The sequence below is a fragment of the Cyprinodon variegatus genome, unplaced genomic scaffold (genome assembly GCF_000732505.1).
Source record: "Cyprinodon variegatus isolate N-32 unplaced genomic scaffold, C_variegatus-1.0 Scaffold170, whole genome shotgun sequence".
NCBI classification, from domain to species: domain Eukaryota; kingdom Metazoa; phylum Chordata; class Actinopteri; order Cyprinodontiformes; family Cyprinodontidae; genus Cyprinodon; species Cyprinodon variegatus.
Window position 1 is genome coordinate 754,316 of NW_015150623.1, and position 23,348 is coordinate 777,663.

At 37.0% G+C, this 23,348-nt stretch overlaps 1 protein-coding gene across 1 annotated transcript in view; it reads left to right on the top strand.

Annotated features, from left to right (window-relative positions):
- adcy8 (adenylate cyclase 8 (brain)) overlaps positions 1 to 23,348 on the top strand; it is a 141,068-nt gene that overhangs the window by 71,328 nt on the left and 46,392 nt on the right. Inside the window, exons 7-10 of the mRNA XM_015378322.1 lie at positions 10,994 to 11,191; positions 15,698 to 15,798; positions 21,312 to 21,513; positions 22,910 to 22,999. Of these exons, the coding sequence (XP_015233808.1) occupies positions 10,994 to 11,191; positions 15,698 to 15,798; positions 21,312 to 21,513; positions 22,910 to 22,999 (591 nt within the window). The remainder of the gene's footprint in view (positions 1 to 10,993; positions 11,192 to 15,697; positions 15,799 to 21,311; positions 21,514 to 22,909; positions 23,000 to 23,348) is intronic.

Here is a 23,348-nt window from a genome sequence, read left to right on the forward strand (position 1 = left end):
CTGTCGTATTTCAATCTGTCCCATATTTTCAGAGGGGACCTTTCAGTAAATTGAGGTTTGTATTTTTTACACCACACCTGCTTTAAGGTCTCACAGCAGCAGAACTGGACCATTGCTACATATCAATGTCTTTCTTACTCAATTCTAATTCTGTTGTTGGCTACTCTGTTATATAGCAGTAGAACAGATTTCATATTCAACTTTGGCTGCAGAACAATAGACATAATCAGACAGTTGCTCTGAGGTGTTGGTACTGATATGCTGGGCTTGGTCTTCTACAAATATAAGCAATGTAAATAATGTCATTTTTTCACTATTAGAGATCCAATGGTGGTCCAGCATTTTATTGACAACCATTTTAATGAAGTTTGACTTGTTCAGTGTCTGAATGTCCTGTAATGAATTTTTAACATTCAACAGATAACCAAGGCCTTCTGAGTCTGAGTTGGAGCTCTTAGTTTTTTCTTACCCCTCAGATGTTAGGAGGGGGGTCACTGGATAGGCAACACCAAGATTCCTGTGATTAGCCTTTCTTTTTATAACAGTAGTCTCGAACTCAGGTAAACGCTCAACAACAGGGTTTCGTCGCACAGTGTGATTTCAGAGCTCAAGATGTGTGTTCTCGCACTGTGCGACATGACACTCTGATGCAATCTACCTGATCACACTGTACGTCTAAATACCACGTCGGACTCGGCTCCGCAGTGATTTGGTGCTACTTGGCCAGAAGCCAAACTACTATAAGAGGAACATGAAGCTCACTAAAGTGAAATGCGCAGCCTTGGCAATTTGTGCAATTTTGTGCTGAAAGCCCTAAGAAAGAAAAGGCGACGACGTATTTAGACATGGCTGAGCAAATGTACAGTAGCTAATAAGGTCTGTGAATTTTACAGAAAGGACTCCATTTCACCCACACCGCCGCCATGCTTCTGTGTTTTCGTCTGAGAGGATGAAAAAGAATGAGCGATTTGCCCACTGCGGTCGATTGCATATCAAATATGTTTGATGTTCTTCCGACCTTACGATTCCTGATCGGGAGGTGGTCGCGTAACCCCCTCTACACTACAAAATGCGCAATCAGGCTGAAAGTTGGCCTGATCGAAATATTCTTGCACGACTGGAAAGACGGCATGAAAAGGGCAAAAATAAATCGCACGGTGTATGCCCGGCTAAAGAAATGTCAGTAGGTTCCTATCCAATTGCTTCCTCTCTACCTCTTCCTATCTCCTTCCTTGCTGCCAGCCCTATTTTGACAGCACTTATTATGATGACTGTTATGTACTTCGGCTTTGGCCAAAGATTCCCTAATGATTGACTGCATGCTAATAAGGCAGTTGATTCAGGTATGTAGGGCAGGTTCAAATCTAAATCTGTCAGACTGATAGGCAGAAGCAGTCTTTTCTTTTACACCATTGCTGTTGTTTTTCCATCTTGGCATTTAGACAATACATGAGCAACAAACTCCTGCTTTTATAGTCCTGCAACTCACACTAATGTGAATGTGTATATTCTGTGAGTTATACATATATAATTGCTCTTTTCAATGTTTTGCATCCTTTTTATTTGTTGAAGTGAACTGTTTAAGTATCTGATTGTTTGTTTACATCTGTGTAGTCGTGAAGGAGTTTGTGTGCTTTCCTTCAGGCTCCAGCAGCCCTACCACATTTTCAAGTTTTAGAGTCACAAGTTTTAGAATCCCATTTGTTAGGATTCAGAGAAATTTTGTTTCTTCTTTTGTTTGTGGGACAATAAGAAGCCTGTTGGGACAGTCGGATCAAAAATCCTGTCTTTTGCATATCAAAGACTCTGTTGAGGAGTTCTGAAACATCTTTTATGTTTGTCAGAGTTCTGGCTGTCCTCTGGCTTTCTGTCTCCTGCAGTCTTCCTTCTCACACGCTGTTGCCATGATTCAGTTTTCAGCATCACTGGACTGCAGGCAGAGTAGAGTGCAGGGTGTTGGTTTCCGTCTGGGTCAGATATAGTGACGGATCAGTGACAGACAGCGGCCAAAAGCATGAAGCTGTAAAATATGACCGGAGAAGAAGGAAGCTCTGGGGACAGAGGAGGAGAAAGAAATCCTTAGTAAGTGGCTCCTGTGAAAACAAAGAGGAGGATGAAAATAATGAAAAGTAAATCAGAATCAGGTGTATAGTATGTGAACACAAAAACACAAACTGTTGTCCTACTTGGTGATTAATGTGCAGACATTTCTGACATATATATATATATATATTGTTCAAATTTATATGCATCATCTGAGGATTTTTCTTCTTCCTCTTCAAGTGACGATCATGAATCGGAAAGATGAAATAACTTTTTTTTTTTTCACTTGCCATGCACGCGGGCATTGTCAGTTTACCTATAGTGCTAGTGAATTTCAATAGTGAAGTCCTCCCGAAATCTTAAATACTTTTTGTTGATTGCAGGGGTGTCTATAGCTCCCATTGATTTTGCTTGTAAGTCGGAGAGAATGGCGCTAGGCTTACCGCACCATGACGTCACTGCCAGAAGATGTCAGGAGTGAGGTGTTACTATATTTGGGCAAAGATGTGCCGGTCCTGGACTGTTGTTTTAGTAATTAATGCTAAATTCATTAAATCACTGCGAACATATTAGTTTTAGGTATCGATAATGATCCTTTGATCATTTCTTGCTGACCGGACTTTTCCTTTAAGATAACACTTTTTCCCTGAACATTTTGAGCAATTTCTTTTCTTCTAATGCTGACCCTTTTATTCAGATGATTGAGACTTAACTGGGTGGTCAGACCCAAGAAATTGAGTAACATTCATGAAGCGAGGGACTGGTTTGGCTAACATTCGGCTCCTGTCAGGCCTTTCATTAATTTTGTTTATTCCCTACCAAAAGTAGTGACATCAGTGTGGACTTTGGATTATTTAAACCCCTCATCCGACTAAGTTAATGAATTTAGGAACTCCCTACAAGTTCTGACCCTGAGCCTTGTCATGCAGCACAGCTACAGCATAGAGAGTAGCAGGAAGATGGATAACAGGTGACTGAAACACCAGCATTTCACTCCTGTTATCTGCCATACAAAAGGCAGTGCAGCAATATCTGTGCCAGCAATTTTCCTCAAATCACCCTGCTTTTTATTGTCAAGTGAACCAAATAAAGGACATGACATCCTGTCTATAGCTGTGATTGCTGTAACGATTATCCTCATGGGGCAAATTGCTCACATCAGATCCAGAAGATTCTTTCACAAAAGGACTCAGGAGTCCAATAGGATGAGCTTCAACCATGAAATCACACTGCAGGGTCTGTGTAGGCTCTTCTGGCCCCACCCTCTCTGTCTTCATGCTTCACTGTGTACCTGCTGGCTGGCATGATGCACATCACTGTCATGGCGCTTTCAATTCATCTAAAGGTATCCACCTCCTCAAAAGACCCAGTTTCTCTGCAGCTCTAAAGAGACAACAAGCAAACAGTCTCATTTTCACATTGGATTACAGGGTGGACACTCATCCAACTTGCTTACATGATAGTTTTGTCTCTTTAAAAATATTCTGGGCTAAATGTTTGTGGATGTAAGGAGCAACAGAGCCCATCAGGACCTCTTTGTAAATGTGCATGTCAAAAGGCAATCTGGTTAATAAATGTCAAGATGTTTCACTTTATGCGACTTTGTTCCTTCTCTGCCCTGAGGCGGGTTGGTGGTTTATGTAACCACTTGCATGCGAGCCTTCAAAGAGCACTACAGAAGACTTGTTGCAGCTGCAGACTGAAAATAAAATCCATCATTTTTGGTTACAATTTGACTCCCATCTTTATTCTATCACATTTCCAGACGTGTGAGATTTCACATCCCACCTCCTCTTTGCGCGTTTCCTCTCCTCATAACTTGGCCTTTTAAACTGAATAAGGTTTTTCTTCGTATTATTAAAGTGTCATACGTACAAACTTACACCACTGCCTCTGTAAAGCCGAACAAAGTGGTTAGAGAACTCTCCGACTGTATGATGAGGCCTGGATGAAGAGGGGATTCAGATGGAGCCGTGTGCCCTTTCAGAGCTGCACTTTCTCAGGGACCTTCACGCCAAAAACAATCAAGCCAACCAGACTGAGAGTGTTTCCCCCTCTGAGTCCCTACAGCATCGTCTCAAGGCTGAAGGCAGACTTCTTTATTAAGGTTATGTAGTTTACTGGATCCACTGTAGTTGTTTTGGTCTATGAGCTCTCTTTAAAAGATGTCCAGTTGGGTCAAAAAAAAGAGGTTGTGGAATAACTATTAGCTTTTTATTCCTTATTGTCATCAGAGCACAGAGAGAACAGATTTTAGCTTGTGTTAATAGGAGATCTCCAGTATGGGACTTTGGCAGATGAACAAAGCATAGGTTAGCATGTCATTGATGGCACTTTAATCTACATTCTCTCACCAGGCTGGTTTTACAAACCGCAGGGAAACAGTGAGTGTGATAACTGTGATAGGAAAATATATTCTCTGAAATTACTAACCAGGCAGTAGCACCCTAATCCTTCTGACTGCTTCATTTTCTCATCTAATAGCAACAAGAAGAACCGTGTTGCAAGCTGCTGAACCATAGCTGTTATTTTTTTGCAGGTTAGGATTACTAATGTTAAATTGTTATAAACCAATAGGTGTGGAAGCAGACTTCTGGGAGTTTTTGTATATCTTCTATGTTTGTTTATTTAGCTTTCTTGTTTTTTTCCCCATCCTTTCTCTCTTCCCTCTTTTCTATCTATCTCTTTCTATTTCCACTCATGTCTTATCCTCTCTCCCTTTCTCATCTTCCTTTCCATCTCTGTGTTGGTTACATACAATTTTTTTGCCCTAAATCATTTTTATAAAGTTTTACATATAGTTAACAAGTAGAACCTTATGGCAACAATCTTAATGTTCTGCTTGTGAAAGAAAATCTGCTGGACTATCATCTAGCTCTGGGGCATCCATTCCCAAACACAAAAAAAAACAATATGTAAAAGATTTATTCATTCTATAATGTAGGTTTAATATATTTACAAGAAGGTTGTTTAAATACTTTGGATTTACGGCATGAAGTTATTTCAGAACAGAACTGCCATCATGCAGGACTGTAGTTATGATTTATGAAAACCCTTATTTTGTGTTTTCATTGATCATTGTATTTATTAAATGCTGAATTAGTTCTGTATGAGCCTGACATAAGCTGCAGATCTGTAGGGTTCTGATCCGAGTTGCATGCCAGCCCTCTGTTTGAATACGGGGCAGTGAATCTCTGCAGCTGTGACATAGCATGACTCTGAAATAAACCCATAATGAGGTTGACGTGTCATCGCCACGTCGCAGCCTCGCAGCTCTTTAATTTAAAGCAGCTCATCTGGCAGCCCAGAACCCTCTCTGGCTGCCTCCATCATAATCTCGCTCATGTGTTTGCTGAGTGGGTTCCAGATATGATAATCATTTGACACATGGGCCACTTGATTTCCATTCATATGCATGAGAGGTTTTGTTGAGTTCAAGCTCAACTTTGGCTCATGTTTCTCCACCTAAAAGCGTTCAGTTCACAATACTTAACTCCTCTGTAAGGATGTTGTTCACTGCTCATTTGACATGCTCTTCTTTTCTCATACTCTTAGTGAATATGTCTAGCTTTTTTCTACCTGTTTGGTCATCTTAAACCAACATTAAGTAACTTCTAAACCTTTATAAAATGTTTTCAAAACTTTTTTGATTATACCTCAACTTACAACTGTCACGTTGGCGGTGCAGGTATATGGGATGCAAGACTATTTTCAGCATCATCATATGACATTGTTTTTCCACAGTTGATTCATTACCTAATTGCTATTCATCTTTTACACACACTGGAAACACAAATGTAGTTAAATCCAACTGCAGGTGATTGGGAGATCAGGAATTTGCCACGCAATGCGCGGCTCCTCATGTGAAATGCTGTCTTCGTTCCAGCAAAACAATACAGCCTTTGACCAGTGGTAAGAGCCAAAATTAACAAAACTGAAAGTTCTTTAGCAATGCTTTAATCAATAGTTTTATTTGCTTTATTTGGGGTGTTTCTCCTTTTTTTTTTCATGATTTTTTAGCGTTCTAGAAGAATTTGCCAATCTCTTGAACCATTCAGAAAAAAGAAAGCTCCTAAACTTCAGGAATGTGCAGCTTTTTTGTTTACAGAAAACAACCAGTTTCCCCGACCGCCTGTGTTTATATGACTCAAAGACGACACAATCAGGCTGACAAAAAAGAAGAAAAGATAATTTCTATCCAAAGCTCCCATGTTCGTCAATTGGGGAATTCCCTGCAGACATTGATAAATGCTGCAGTTTCTCGCTGAATTATAAGGCTCTAAGTGATAAGTGTCCAAACTACAGCCATTTATTATCTCCAGGTAACTTCAATGTGACTTCCATTAGCGTGTAATTTTGACAGCCGTGGCGATAACGGAGCCGACAGGTAACAAAGGGTAGAAAGCATCCATTAATAAGGATTGATGGGAGGACATCCGTGCATATGGAGCCCTAGAATGAATTTTTAATGATCTATCTGGGCGTGATGGATCTCATGTGTTAACGTGCTGAATTAAGTGTGATGAGGTGAGACGCTCAATTGTTCTGAGTTCGTGGGAGAGATATTGAATTTCTCAACATCTCCATCTCCACACACATCTTGCATTATCACTGTAATGGCTGGCAGCTCTATCTCTCCAAAGGGTAATCTGAATGTGTGGCTACTTTGATGCACCAGTAATGGTGCACAGTAGATGTTGATGGTTTGGAGGAAATTACTGTTATCCTCACATATATGACCTGAATAACTCTTGAGTGCGTCTCTTAGGCAAAAGTGCCCTACTGTCATTTTTTTAAACACCATAACTGAGCCAGATTTGTGTGTTCTGATTCATGTTTAACTGTTGGCAGATTTACCTTGGTAAATCTTTCTTGTAGTAGTACAGAGTAGGAGTCTATAAAAATATATATAAAACAATCAACCTCTCCATGACTAAATAAGGTACACCTAAAACTAAAACCAAAAGAGTATTTAATGTGTATAAAGACAGGGTGTTCAAGGAAATGGTGGAAGAACTAAAGCTGTTCCTGTCCTGCACAGCTTTAAAATTGGGGACTACATGTCAAGTTTCTGTTTCTGTTATGTTTTTCTTTCAGTGTTCAGTCTTGCTTTACTCCTTGTTTTCTAGTGTTAGTGGTTTTATTATTATTTTGCTGTGTTCTTTGGTTTTTTCCAGTTACTGTTCTAGTCTGGGTTCTGTTATGTTTTCTTTTGAGTGTTTAGTTTTCTTTTCTCCATGTTTTATAGTCCTAGTAATTTAACATTGTGTTGTTATTTCCAGTCTTCCAGGTTTTCTCTTTTGTTGCTCTCTGCTGCCCTCTTATGTTCTCCTTCTTCCCTAGCTCTTTCCCTCTTGTTCTGTGCACACCTGCTCCCAGTTTCCTCATTAGCCCCCTCTTTGACTCAGTCTCCTTTAAAGGCCCTCTCTCTTCAGTTCCCCTTTGCTGGGTCCTTGTCAAACACCATCAAACATTCTCCAACTCCTTCTCTCTGAGCCTTCCTCCTTATGATTGTGATTCCCCTGATGTCTCCATGGTTTCTGGTACGTTTAGACTAGTTTTCATGTTTTTGGTTTTTAGATTTTTGGACTTCTGGTTTCATGTTTGTTTGGACTTTGTTTTCTTTTTGGATTTTTGGATAACCTGCCTCTGTTTTCTGTTAAGTCATTATTAAATCCACAAGAGATTCACCTCTGCTTCCCTGCCTCTGCTTTTGGGTCAACTAACCATAGCCAAATCGTGACACTACATGCCTGTCAATGTGTTTGGTTGAGTGTTAATACTTTGTATTTGGTACTGTTGACCAGAAAAGTGTCTGTTGCACGTCTTCATAGCAGCTCACATGTTTGTGTGTATTAATACTCACAAAGAAACGCTATCATTAATGGACATCCTGAGTTCGGCCTGGGCAGATGGCTGCTCACGCTGTCTGGATCTGCTGGTGGTTTCTTCCTGTTAAAAGGGAGTTTTCCTCTCCAATGTTGCTACAAGCATGTTTGATGTGAACAATTGCTGTACAGTCAATGAGTCGATACAAACAGCTGGTTTTCTTTAGACAATGTGAACTGGTTGAATTGTCTGTAAAGTGCCTTGAGATGATGTCTTGTGAATTAGGGCCACATAAATAATTTGAGTTGAGTTTTTGTTGCATATGCAGTTTGTTTAGCAAAAGACATAGGTTTAAACTCTGTGGATGTCAGCTGACTGTCGTCAGTACACTTGGATAAGGCTGGACTTTGTGATGTTTGTTCTCCAATGATCCCTTATAACTATACTAAGGCTAGTTACAACACTGCAAAACCTTGTCATTGATTATTTGACTTCTGAAGAGTAAAGGGTTTAAAAAATAATGCATGGTAATTTTTTAAGATAAAAAAAAGCCCATGTATATCATTGATAATTGACATCTTTGTATTTAAAATAAAATCCGGTGAAATAAGCTAAGGTTTGTAGTCGTGCTGTGACATATGATTAATGTCAGACGATATTAACTATTGAACACAGCTCTGTACAGACTACTTTAGCATTCTCCTCCAATCCAACACAAACATCAATTAGCATAAACCAATTCTTCCTCCCCTATTTGCATAATACTCCGCTTTGCTGAAATTCCATCCACATTAACATGAATCCTCATATGCATATTATAGTGACAGGTTGGTTGCACAGCGACTTAAGACAGAGTGACTGAAGAAAAACACCCAGAAGACAAGCTTTGATTTGGACTTCATAATCAAAATGGTTTGCATGGAGCTGGCCTTTCTGATCGAGGACCAGAGGAAATAAGTGTTGGCATCATATATGAAGCAAAGTTATCAAACATTACCTTGAAAGAGTAAACAGTTGTAGCTGATGCCCAGCTAATTTTGGAGATGATTTAGAGCACAATACCAATGATAAGAGAGTTTTGTACGTTTCATTTTTTGGGTTTGGATGAAATCTGATGGTTTGATGTAATCAATGAGCATACCACGTGTAAAGGTATCACAATGGGTTCATTTTGGAACTATTTGGAACTATTTATACAAACAAAAGCTTCCCGCAAATCCCTACATATCCATACGCAGTGTGCATGAAACTCACTATGTGCTGGATATTTTGAGGATCCATGGCTTTTGCTGTAAAGATAAAGAAGCAACAGGGAAAAAAAGAGCTGAAATCCTCACAGGACATTGTTTGGACTACTCGGTTTTTTGTTTGTTTTTTCTTAGTTTTTCTATATTTTCTGCAGGAAACTACAATGTGCAAAAATATTTAACAATGAACACCAGAACCATTGGTTGGGCTCTGGCTGTATCCAGTATACCTTTGGGGAAAAAAAGAACAAAAACCAAACTTAAGGGATATTTTCATTGCTTTTTTTCTGTGCTTTTTTTTTTGTGTATTAATTGTTTATATTTAAATAGTTATTCAATCAAAACAGTCACGTTCAAATGCTAACGCAGGGCTTAGGCTGGAGATGCTTCCTCTATAATTTTATTAAAGAACCAGATTTTTTTTTTTCACTGTTAGAGAGCCAGATTTGACACGTTTATTTTTTATTACCAAGATGTCTCTTTTAGTAAAAGTTTTTAATATGTTTTTTTAGAGTATTATTGATAAAAGACATGTCAGCATCAGCAATTCGATTAAAAAACAGTGCTTAGATCCTTTGTTATTCCATTGATTCAGATTTTTTTTACTTGTTATGTTTCTCTAGTTAATTATTTCCATGTATTTTGTCCTTTATTAAGCACAAGCAAAAGCCAACAACAGAGTTCAGTTGCAATTGAAAGGAAGGAAACAAATCAGAAAAATCAGCATAACCAACGGTTTGCTTTGCTTAAATCGGTTAGTTACTGTAGGTGACAGGAAATGTTTTTGCAAATGTTAGAGCTGTTCCAGATTCCTATAACTTTACAAAGGTATGAGATTTCAAAAATAAATCAATGAGTCCTTTAAAACTGTAAAACACCTTTTATAAAGATATTACGAATAGTATGATATCCTATTGTTTTTATTTAATCATTGATTGTTTTCGACTATATTTTAAATCTTTGTTCATTATAGACTTACCTCAGTTGGTGGAATACTCTCAAGATTAGGATTCCTGTAGAGTTGTTGATGCATTTCCTCTGATATGGGTCTGGTCATTTTAAAAATCAGCAATGCAAACTTTTATGTTAAATCTCTCAGTTAATATTTTTGCATTACTTCTGTTCTACACAAATTAGACAAGACACAGCAGGCAGCCTTGGTTTATGGTGTTTGAGCATTACCCACTGAAACACCAGCACCCTGTATGTTTAATCATAGGATTGGGATTTTCCTCATAATTTTTTTCATAGATATTCTGTTTTAGTCATTAATTATGGGTCTTGGTTGCATTAAAGCCAAAAGTCAAAGTTAGGTGTGAGAATAGATAAAAATGTAAACTATATGTATATCCTCGAATCATTAATTTGCAGGGAAATCAATTTCTGTTGCATATATTCCAAGGCTATTTCAGGTTTCAGTTAATCTGAACGTCAGTGTTTAATTAGAGATTTTGTGCGTTGCTTTACATTTGCAGGTGAACTCTTTCCGTCCGCCGTTTCATGCTTGATGATTTTAATTTCCAACCCTTTAATTGTGTTTTAACCCTCAGCTCTTTTGAATTTCCATTCACACATGTGCAGATAAATTCCAGCTTTGTTACTGTGTTTGCATTATTACAAGCTTTGTCTCCACTAACATCCATGCACAGTGAACGCGCTGGGAGAGAGAATGGGATATGCATGACTTGCTCAGAGCTGTCGGTCTGACAGCTAATGTTGCATTTTGATCCCCCCCCCTCCTCCTTTTTGTCTTAATTTTGGTTTGTGTGTGCATAACAAAGTGTGTGTCTGTTTTTTTTATTCATTTGTAACCTGAATGAAACAAAAACGGGGGACAAGCAGGTTCATTCTATGTGCATGTGCTTTCCCTCTAGACTCTGGCTGCCCTAACGAGAAATTCGATAAATCTGCTTCCAAACCATCTTGCACAAGCTTTGCATGTCCACTCTGGTCCTGAGGAAATTAACAAGCGAATAGAGAGTGCCATCGACTTACGGAGTGGCGATAAGTTGAGAAGAGAGCATATCAAGCCTTTCTCACTGATGTTTAAAGACTCCAGCCTGGAAGAGAAGGTAGCTGGGGTTTTAGACAGATCAATGTTTTTTCCTCTCTCTCTCCTCCTCCTCATACCTATTTTTGAGATTTCCAAAAACAAAGCAATGACAAAGATTTTTCTTTTAAAATCATGAGTAAGCTAAAGGCACATACACTGGGTTTTATTGCCACCAAAAAATTAGCCTTTGTTTGATTTCATTATAACTAAAGGAGTTAGTGTACAGCAGGCTTACAAAAATACATTAATCATTAGGGTTAAACACAATTGGAGCCAAAAAAAAAAAACATTTTCTCATTCAAAAATGCGTCTGTATGGTGTCTAAGTTTGAGGAGTCTCAAGTGTGCCCCTATTAACCAGCTTTCCTCATTTTTATTAAAGAATTTATTTGTTTTTGTTTTTAACTAAAAAGATTTTTTTTAAAAATGCAATACTTTATTAAATTAAACAGAAACCAAAGAAAAATAATGAGGTCATTTAAAAAGCACTTAAGTAATAAGCATTTTCAATCATCTTTACACGAACTTCAATGTTATTTTATACCACAGAAAGCAAAAGAAAACAAAAATCAAACTGAAAAACTAAAGACAAATAATTGGATAACAAAATATGAAAAATGATCTACTAATCCCTCTGCTGTGTTTGAGATTTGTCTTTGACGCTCTGTCCTCTTAAAGCAACTACAATACGTCCATTGACATGTAACCATAGCAACCTTAGGTGGCAGCATTGAATAATAAGTAATAGGAGTTAAATGGGGTTTGGTTTGAAGAGATACAGTTGTGCTTGAAAGTTTACATAACCTCCCACTAAAGAAAATGATCAATCTACACTGAAGAAAGTAATAATAAATACAATATAAATCTACTAAGTTAAAATAAAGTATTGATTTAGAATTTTTTATTGAAAAATGTGACTGTCCCAGTCAAATTGATGAACAGTGAACCAGCATAGTTGTCAATTTTGCAGAAGTCTGACAACAACAAAAACACCTGATTTCATTGATTGTCTTAAAATGTTGCTCAACAAATTATTGGTTCAGGAGCTGCATTCAAAATCAATATCATTATTTCAATTTTTTTTTATCATTTTACTATTACTTGTGTCAATTTCAATTTATTTTATTGACAGTTGATGTTTTTCTTCTATTAATGCAAGCATGCGTAAACTTTCAAGCACTGCTTATAGTTCTAAACAGACAACACATTTTTTTTTTTTTGGTAACTTTTGTCAAACTAAATAATATCAACCTGTATCCTATCTGCTCTCATAGTGAGATGCTGCAGCAACTGCCAGATAAAAATATGACTCTGGTTATGACCTCAACAGGCATGCCCTCTGGTGGCTATTCTAGATGTACTAATGTACATCACACACACAATTATCTTGGCACACTTTGGACTCCATACAATGTTAAAAAGCACAAGAAAATTGGCTTTCAAAGAACACCTGAGTATTTTTATTTTATTTTTTTTTGTTTTCTTGGTGTTTTTTTTTTATTATTTTAAGCTTACTGTGTAAATCCTTATGTACTTTAATAAGTATAGTATAGTCAGATTTGGTTTGGTAACATCACTTTGTTTCACTACAAGACAAAGATCTCCCTTCAGTTTACTCATGACGACCTTTTATCTCCTCTTTTAACTTTTAATCACTGCATTGAGTAAAAAAAAAGAAAAATAATGAATAAAAAGGCAACAAAAAAGATTTGTTTCCTCCAAACTATTGCTTCCACTTCCCAAAGTCATCCTTATATAACAAGATTAAAAAACGTGGACCTCTAAATATGAACTTTCTCAGAATAGTGATTTTACACACGAGCCAATTAATAACACAGCTATTAATACATCAAATATTTCTTTACTAAGGCACATTAGTAATGATCTGTTGGTAATTTACTGTTAATCTTACTTAAAGGAGCAATAAGCAAAATTTCACCTCTACAACAACACTATATTTTAATACAACTTTCTATTGAGCTAAATAACATGACATATGGAAAAGTCTGGTTATACTAATTAATAGCAATATTAATGAAAATGATGACTGATTCCTTCCATAAGATTGAGGCTAACTACATGTTATGTTGCTTGTGAAATATCCTATTGCTCAAAATATTCCATTAATATATCTTTCTTTTTTATTTTGATCCTCAATGTGAGATCTATTTTTTACTTTGTCAGGTCATTTTGATTTATAAAATAGGAGACGACACACTCAAGTCGCTGTCGGTATGAAGCAACACAGAACGCCACAAAAAAATCAATAAAACAATGTGAAATTCAAGGCTTCAGTTGTTCATTTTAGTTTAAGATTATTTGTCAAAAAGAAAAAGCCCTGAATGTACGTAGACATTCCTGTACCTTGGTAACCCCAGGCCAATGTTAATCCTCGTTTTCCTTATCTGACGGCTTCTTTATCAAAAAGTTTTTTTCTTTTTTTTTCTGTGGCAATAATGAGTCCTGATTGAACGGCTTGGTACGCTAGATGCACTATTTGCTCCTATGCTACGCTGGTAAGCCCCGTAGCTGTTTTCCTGAACGTGTGGCTACATAAAACAAGAGACTAGAGAACAACACAGAGTGACGCTGACAGTGTGTGACATCTTAACATGGACCAGAGCTACCCTTTATTCTTCTGAAAACTGTTTTTAGTTTAGTTTAGTCCTCACGTAGTTAAATTCTGCGTATTGCTCCTTTAAAAAAAGGACTTCTAGCGCCTAATTTAGAAAACTCATGAATATTACAGTCTAATTATCACATTTATTGAAAACAGTCTGTGTATCTATTGTACAGATTCATCTTTTAACACTGCAGAGCTAACATTTTAGAGACAGCCGAGTCATCTGCTGCAGCATTAAATTAATAGATGGTTCTGTCATGATACTTATTATCATGTCATATGAAATGGTTACAAGACAGAAATGGATGAATGTTCTTTTTCTTTGCTGAATGCAGTGTCCTTTTGTCTAATTTTTTTTATTTTTGCCCATTCATTTGTTGCTTTAGGTCTATATTGGCTTTCAGCCCTTCATAATTGTTTTGTTTTTTTTCCATAATAACAGAATCTCAAGAAAAATGTCCCCTGCCTTCATTTATATTTATTTAATTGACTATCTGGATAACCACTAAACTCCCTCAGTAAATGTGCAGTGATTTGGTGTTTCCCTCCCTTCATCATTCTTTTAAATAATTTTTTTTGTTTTGTTTTTCTGTTTTATTTGTTATTTTGTTTTCTATTGGAAAAGTTGTGACAAAGCAGAAAACGTCCTCTTGCTAATTTCCCAGCACCCCTTAAGAAAGAGACAGAGAGGTTCGGGGAAGCCGGTGTCACTGGGGTGGAAAGAAAAGAAGTGGAAACTTTAGTAGCATCTTTTCTAACAGGACTGGCTAAAGTACACACACTTATACTGTTATCCTCATTAAATGTTAGTAAAAAAAAAATCTGAAAATGTAGGATATTGTTTTTTGTTTTTTATCAAAAACCATTATTGAAAAGCATGTTTTTCTGCAAAATTCTAGCAAAAGTGTGTCTCTTTAAGGTTTTTATGAGGATAAAAAGGTAGAAAAGGTTTTTCATTAAAGGGCTTTCCTGAAGTTATAGTCAAGTCAGCTTTATTATCAATTTCTTTACATGCACTGGTCATACAAAGGAATGAAAATACGTTTCTTACTTTCCCATGCAGACATAGACATACCTAAAAATACAAACATGGACATACTTTAGACACAGACATAGACAATATATAGCTAATCTAGTTTAGCTCATTCTATGCATTTTTTTTTAGCTACTTTCATGCACAGCCACAAATATTTTACTTATAAAGGTTCATATTTAAGCCATTAAATAAATTATAATAAAAAACAAAAGTATAAAGCCTTTTAGGTGTTTCTGTCAACTAATAATGAGGATAATATAAAATAATTTGATACCTTAATATAAGTTTACAAAAAGTATTACATTCTGAATGTTAAATCACAATCAACAAAAGTGGATTTCAATATGTTTTTCTATGACAGATGACATCAAATGGTACAAAAAGCGATTAAAACCATTATAAACAAGAATATTACTAACTAAAAACGGAACTTGTGAATTTGTTTTTTAATTGCTTTTTTGTTGTTTTGAATCAGAGGGGCAACAACTTTTCTTTATAGAATAATTAAGCATGTTTAAGACTTTTCTGAGTCTTCAGAAAGCAGCATCTGAGTTTAATTTCAGAGTTATTTTCACTCAGCACTCTCTGTTGGCGTCTCTGCTAACATTTGAAATGCTCACAGCTAGCATTGTGCTTGTCAGCTTCGCACCTTCCCCAGGACCCCACAGCTAACCCACCAGCTCCTGTCTCTCTCTCTAATGCTTGTGGTTGACCGAGTTGCATGCATCTGTGGCAGTGCATCTGTGTGTTCGGTGCATTTTGACTTGTTCAGTCTTCGCTGTTTGTCTGAAAACCTGTTTCTCCATTTTTCCCCTCACCTCCTCTTCCCCTTCTTTTCTCTTCGTCTTGGTCTCTTTGCCTGTGCAGTACTCACAGATGAGGGACGAGGTTTTCAAGTCCAACCTGGTCTGCGCCTTTATTGTGCTCATCTTCATCACTGCTATTCAAAGCCTGCTTCCCTCTGCCAGGTAAGGGGAAAAAAAGCACTGACTTTTTCACCTGATATTTTGACCAAAACTAAAAATTAACTTCCACAAAAAAAGACTAAAACAAACAAGGGGTCCTTGGAAAACAGACTAAAATCCTCGCCTTAAAGAAAGAGATAATAAAACTCAAACTTTGATAGATGATTTTTACTCTGAAAAAAGAATTGTCCAATTAATAAAACCAGTAGAATTATTTCCACATCTATCTAAAAGACAAGTCTCAACAATAACCATTTGAGTATACCAACTAATGGTTTAAGAAGTGATTACTGCTAATTATGCTAGTTGTTGTTGGTTCCAGCTCCCTCTTCACAGCAGCCACCCTTTTGGGTCTTTAGGGAAGCAGTATAATGGGATACCATCCTTATCAGTTCATGGACCCATATGCCGAGCACAAGATTACCATGTTTTTTCTGTGTTCTTTAAGGTAATATGAAGAAAATACAGTCGTTTTCTATGTTCAGTTCAATTCAATTTGTTTAACCAGCTCCACAGGCGGGCCTGTCTAGGAAACACACAGCCAGGCAGACGAGCTCTGAGCCAGCTCCCGTGTCAGAGGCTGACAGAGAAACAGGACCACACTGAAAAACCAGCCAAGCTCCAACATCTGTAAACAAAGGTGTTGATGGCAGCAACACAACTAATATTTCTGTCCAGGATGAAGACAGAGCCAAACAGGAACAGAACAGATGAAGCTACTGTGAGAAAAAGCAAAGAGAGCATAAAGTTAGACACTGAACTAACAAATTCTGCAGAATGGGAGTATAGAGATAGAATGAAGCAGAAAATGAAAAAGGGTCCCTATGTTCTCCAGCTGTCTAAGCCTATAGCAGCATAACTAGAGATAGATCAGGATAACCTGAGCCACTCTAACTATAAGCTTTATCAAAAAGGAACGAGTGTCTGCGTCACGGACTAAAACTGGTTCCACAGAAGAGGAGCCTGATATCTAAAATATCTATGTCCCATTGCACTTTTAGAAATTCTAGGAACCACTTGTAAACCTTCAGATGAGACCAAGGTGCTCTCAGTCATATCTGATGTAAGATGGAGCTTGGCCATTTAAGGCTTTATATGTGAGAACAAGGATTTTAAATTCTATTCTGAATTTAACAGGAAGCCAATGAAGAAAAGCTAAGTAGAGATATGATCTCTCTTTATAATTTTCAACAAAACTCTGTACGCACGGTTTGTTTTTTTTGCTGTCCAAGGAGAAAGAGCCACAGGTGTCACATGATTGACAATCAGCTTCACAGACCCTAAAAGCTGCACAGTATCTTTCCCTTCTAAGTGCTTCCCTCTAGCCATAACAAACCTTAAGTTTTCTATTTTTTTTTTTTTGTGCACCTCAGTGAGGATTATTCATATCTATATCCTAAACGCAGCTGCATACAACCCTGAGCATCTTTAGGCTTAACCATCTTTTTTTAATCACTGAGACTTTCATTTTTTTCAAACTGAATGATACATCTATAATCAAGCACAATGAGCACAGTTTTTAAACACCTCGAATTCAGATAAATGGCTTTGGCTGTTAATGTAATCTTCCCAGGTCCCCCTTGGAAAAGGGATTTTAGATTTCAATAAGGTTTTATCTGGTTATAGAAAGGTAATAATTATGAAGACATTTTAAAAGACAGACTGCAGCCTTTGTGTATGAAGATGTTAAGCACTGTTTGATCTGATTTTTTGTAAAGCTTGAAATTTCAATTTTAAAAAGAGTGTGTTACAAAGAATAATCTTTCTTATTGATTAAAACAATTACATTTTCATAACACTAAACCCATGTGCTGCTGCCTTTGTTACTATTTTTATACCAATAAAAGCATGAAAGTATGAAAAAGAAATCTCACTAAATACAGTATTTTATTTTTTTTTTTGCTTTTTAGCAATTAAATTTTACATCTTAATCCAATTTGGTTTCTGAAGTGGAATATTTTATACAGAGTTCTTTTTTTTAACAAGACTTACAAATATTGTTTTAAAGAAAAACTTTAAATCATTATTTCTGTTTCTTAGTGGACAGTTGCTTATAGACTTGATTTGTTAGGTTGGCTAAACTTGTTAATGTAACAGTCAGACAGTGATGGAAGGTGTATCTGCATATGGAGCCGTTAGAAAGACTTCAGCTTCCCAGAATCTTATTAACATAGAGGAACAACAATTATTTCTGTAGCGTGGCGTATAAATAATGAATCATTGTCAGCTCCTGGAGTACATGTGTGGTAAAACACAAGACATGAGAGCCTCTGTCCTGCTGTTCAAAACACTTTTAGTCATAATTGGAGTCTATTGTGCCCTGAGATGATATTTTATCTACAAATCCAGTGGAAGTAATCACTCTGATCCTGTGATAGTCGTTGCTTCTTCATCAGATGATTCCATCATCACCTGGGGAGTCACTGAAAGCCTTGATGATGGTCAAGAGTGACTCTTATCTGAACAGGGATTTAAATTAGCTCTTAAAACCTGCTTTATGATCTCAGGTAAATCAGGACACCTGAAGAAAAGAAAAATCTGTGTGCCTACTTCCCTGAGCATCGAAGTCTGTTGCTGTTTTTATCCGACAGAAACAGTCAAAGTATGAAGCTACTCTAGTGGCTAAATATTGTCAAAAACCTACATCTACAGACCCATTCAATAAATCACATTATTACTGCCCCCACCGATCCTCACCACCTGCTACAGAAGCACCATAGAGAGCGTTCTGACCAGCTGTCTCACTGTGTGATGTGGAGGCTGCAGACCCTCAGACTGGAAGAAGGTGAAAAGAGTAGTGAAAACAGCAGAGAGGATCATAGGGGCTCCTATTCCCTCCATAAACACACTTCATCCCAGCGCTGCGTGTCCCAAGTCTGTAACATCATTAATGACCCCTCACACCCCCACCATGGACTGTTCTCCCTGCTGCCCTCTGGGAAGAGGCTTTGCAGCATTCGATGCAGGTCTAGCAGATTCTGCAACAGTTTCTTCCCCACTGCCATCAGACAGCTGAACTGTTGGAAAAAAAAAACTTTAAATCATATCACAAACCCTGCATCACACTGATAACACCAAACCAAAAATACTGCATATTTGCATTATACAGTAAATATTAATGCTCTCAACTTCCATATCCATGTGGTTTTTTTGTACCATGTTTTGTTTCTCTCAAACTGTTTCATTACTGCTGCACTTTATGGATTGAAGTGTTCATTTACTGTCTGAAAAGCTGTACTAAATGAAATTTAGGTATGTAAACACTCTGTGTACACAAAATGCCAATAAAAGTTGTGTAAGCCTGAAAAGGTAATTTATTCAGCAACTTCATCACCAGATGAAAGAGTTTTTTTCATACAGATTGATGTTTCAAAAAAATATATTTTTGTAAGTTATACAGATTTTCTGTTTATATTTAGTAAATCACAGCACCTAAAATTAGAATATTACATTTGAACCTTTAATGAAGAAATTATAAATTTATAAAACATATTTCTAATATCTGCTTAAAAGGTTGTTGTTTTTTCAAAATGAAAGGTTTCCTGACAATTGAGTCTCATCAGACTCATACTGTGCTTTAACTGTATATCTGTGCTTTTACTTCTTTCGAATCTTTGTATTTTTTTTGACAAATTATATGAACCTAGTGCCACATTTATTAGTGCCCTAAAAAAAAAAAATAAACATATCTTTTTGTCTCAGAGGCATCATTATCACACTGAGACTGAGAAAAAGACTAAACGATGCCCTGTTCTCAGGGCTCGAGTTAAGTCACTAGATCTTTATATTTTTTATATCCTAGTACTGTATTAATAAAAGTAAATGCTGCAAGATCACTAAAAAGGCTCCTAGGGTGTTTTGAAGAGAAGCAGGCACACACAGCATAACAGATCCTCCACCATCCCTGATATTGATTATGAGAGCTTCTCCAGGCTTGTCTCAAGTGTTTGTTGCAGAGAAGTTCACTCGATGAGATCCAGGAATTATTTTTATCATTCTTAAGATTACAATAAAAAAATATATATTTTGCTTCCAAGTATTAATAATCATAGAAAATATTAGCTGCTGAAGTCCGCTGCATTATAATATGTTACTAAATATCAGAAAGTGAGCTTAGCTGGACAGGCGACGAGTTGAATGTAGAGGAGTGGACAGTTATAAGAGCTTATGGATGTTCTGGAATATTTGTAAAGACTGCAAACACCAGGGTAGTGCAGCGCTATGGGGGTGGGACTGCCCTGTTTGGATAATTTATAGAGGAAACACTGCAAGTGAGCAGATAGGGCTTGTTTAACCATTTTAAGCCACCAGAGTTGAATTAAGTGACTACAGTGTTAAAGTGAGACATCTCCGATTTTTCCAACCTAAATATTGTTATTTGTGATGGTCGTATAGGAAAGGTGTTGTTTTGTATTGCAACTGGCTGCTGTTCTCTAGCACTGAGGTAAAGACATGCCTCGTCACACAGCCACCCACATCAAAGTTCTAGTTTGCTTCAAATAAGGAATCTTCCTGTTGCATGTAGCAATTCCCTGCATTGTGAAAATCTTAACACAACTGCCGAAGTTGAACAAGAATTTGTCATTTCTGTTTCTGTTTGGTTTTAATGCCATCCTCGAGAGAAATGTCAGCTGGGTCGCTGCCATCAGCAACTTCAGTTACAGATGATAGAGTTTGGCCAGTATTTTAGTTCTGTTGCAGGTTTCTTCCTGTTAAAAGGAGGTTTTTCCTCTCCACTGTCCCTACAAGCATGCTTGGTGTGAGGGGTTGCTGTCGAACTCGATGCAATCAGCTGGTTTTCCTAGATAGATACCCCTTACCAATCTGTCTGCTTGATCTGATTTATTGTTTCTGTAAAGCGACCTTTGAGAGTCAATGAGAAGATGTGAATTGGCACGGTATAAATAAACTGAATTGACTTTAATTTAATTGACTTGGCTTGACTTGGGCTGAGTTGAGTTTAGTTGAGTTGAGTTATGTTGAATTTAATTGAATTTTTACCCTGGGGTAACCGCATTAACCTAAAAAGTCAAGTATATAATTTAATCTACAGTTACTGTACTAAAACTGTTGAAACTAAAGCTTAGAGTGATAACAGATATTAAAACAATTGATTCATAAATTTTTCCTTCTGCTTTGTATACAGTAAATGAAAATTTTCAGCTAACAATTTTGCATCTGCAACAAAAGCTTGGTTTGGTTTAATGCTTTATTCATATCATTATCAGGCAGAGCAGGTAAATAAATAATGCAGCTTCTCATTTAAATGTTGGCTGTTACTGTGTGGGTCATTATTTTGCTAAGCTTTTTTGTTTTTCTGAAATGTTGGATTCCTGATTTTGAACTGACTCCGACAGGAACGATCATGATTGTGAAGAAAGTCCAACTTAAACAGCTCTTTCAAAAAGGTTATGACTATGCAGGTTTTATTCCAGCTATTAGTGAATCCTCTAAGTTTTAAATGTCCTTATCTGGAGGCCTATTTTATCTGGGTCTGTTGTTTTTTTTCTATGCAGAATGATGACGATGGTGATCCAGTTTTCCATCCTGATCATCCTCCACTCCTGTCTGGTTCTCGTCACGACAGCAGAGGACTACAAATGTTTGCCTCTGGTCCTGAGGAAAGCCTGCTGCTGGATTAATGAGACGTACACAGCAAGGAACGTCATCATCTTCGTCTCAATCCTTATTAACTTCCTTGCAGCAATGATCAATATTGTAAGTATAATTTGTGGGTAAACTTAAAAAGAAAAAAATGAAGATGTTGCTTTTTTTTCTAGAGTCCAGTTTTCAGCAATTTACTCCAGAAGGAAGTTAGGAAATCAACAAGTTGTATAAAAAACTGTCATCCAAAACTCTCTATGGACACTGGAAAGGGCTACATATTTTAAATCTAAATATATTGCAAAATGGACACAGATGTAATTGATGAAGCATACCAATTCTGTTCTCTGGGACTATGACTCTTACCAGTGACGCATATTTTCACTGCCACTAATAAATCTAGTTGCTTTAGACATAAATGTGTCTTCTGCAGCAATCAGTTATCATCTCTTTATATTATATTATATATATATATATATATGACTACTAAATTAAAGCAAGGCTCACAGTAAAGCTCACATTTAATAGATTGCACTCGGCAATCGGAGTTGGCTGTTTTATTTTCTTCCCGCCCCTGTTCTTACTAGAGGTATCAGTACTAGATACTCCATAAATTGTGTCCAAGCCTTGTTAGGTACTGGAGTAACTTAAACAGACTTTGCTCACTTTTATACAGCATTAGTCTAAAAAAGAAGTAAACTAAATAGATAAATCAATCACAAAAAAAAAAATAATAATAAATTGTACCTTATGCAGACTTATTGGGAATGTGGCAGGAGCCCATTTCTCCTTGTGCACAAGTTTATAAGTTGCTATTTGCATCGCTTATACAAGCTTACTTTCCAAAAGAAGATTTGCAATTTTTCCGCTATGTCAGACTCACCACTGGTAAATGAAAATGGGAACGAGCACGTAGGACGGCCTTACGTAAACACATCACCAGAATGATTGACAATTAGTATCCTCCACCATAGCTTTAAGTGATTTTTTTTTTCTTTGCACGGGCACACCTCTGGTAAAAAATAAAAAAATAAAAAAAATCCTTTCATAAGTTTTACTTGAACCTGCTAACAAACCAACAACACTCTTCAGTAAAATCTCTCCGGACTTTTTGAGTCCGATGGTGAGGCTGTCGATACTCACTGCATCTGTTTAGTGGGGAACTCCTTGTTCTGCCAAATGTCCCCATCTCACAGTGTTAGAGAATCTTTAAAAATAAAATCCTGTATCCATATTAATATATGGATTATCACCAAATTTGAATGGGTTATTCCTTGGCATGAGGGACACCTCTTATAAAAATGTCATTAAAATCTGTCAAAACCTATCAAGATACCCAAATTAAGCATAACTCAAGGAAATACATATTTACACTGTTTATTATAATTACAATGATTTATTTTCTAATGATTCTGATAATTGTCGCACATTTTAATTAGAATGGCTTTTATATTTAACATGAGTCTAAAGGTTTACATTGAAATTAATCCACCCTGTCGGCCTTTCACAGCTGTGGTGTGACTTCGATAAGCCCAACACCTTCAAGAACCAGACGTACAACGAGTCTGCCTCCATTCCAGACATCTGCTTCTACCCAGAGGTACCAACTAAATGAGGTGTCGAAATTCTGCAGTCAGGTCCATCTGTTGTGTTTTTTTCACTTCTGCGACAGTGGCAAAATGATGAATTAAATATTGTCGACAGCTGCTTGTGTCCCAGAGGGAGGTCTCGCCTCGGACACGCCGACTGATGGAGCCATCAGAACGTCACGTGGAAAACATCCATTATGCTGTTTTGCTCACACAATATATGGTTGATTGATGGAGCCAATAAGCGAGCCACATTTTTATAGCCCCGAGCTTGAGCTGAGTCATGTATTGTTGTATATATACATCAGAAACTTATTTCCTCCTGAGGGTCTGCAAATAAGACCTGCTTTTTAGATACAC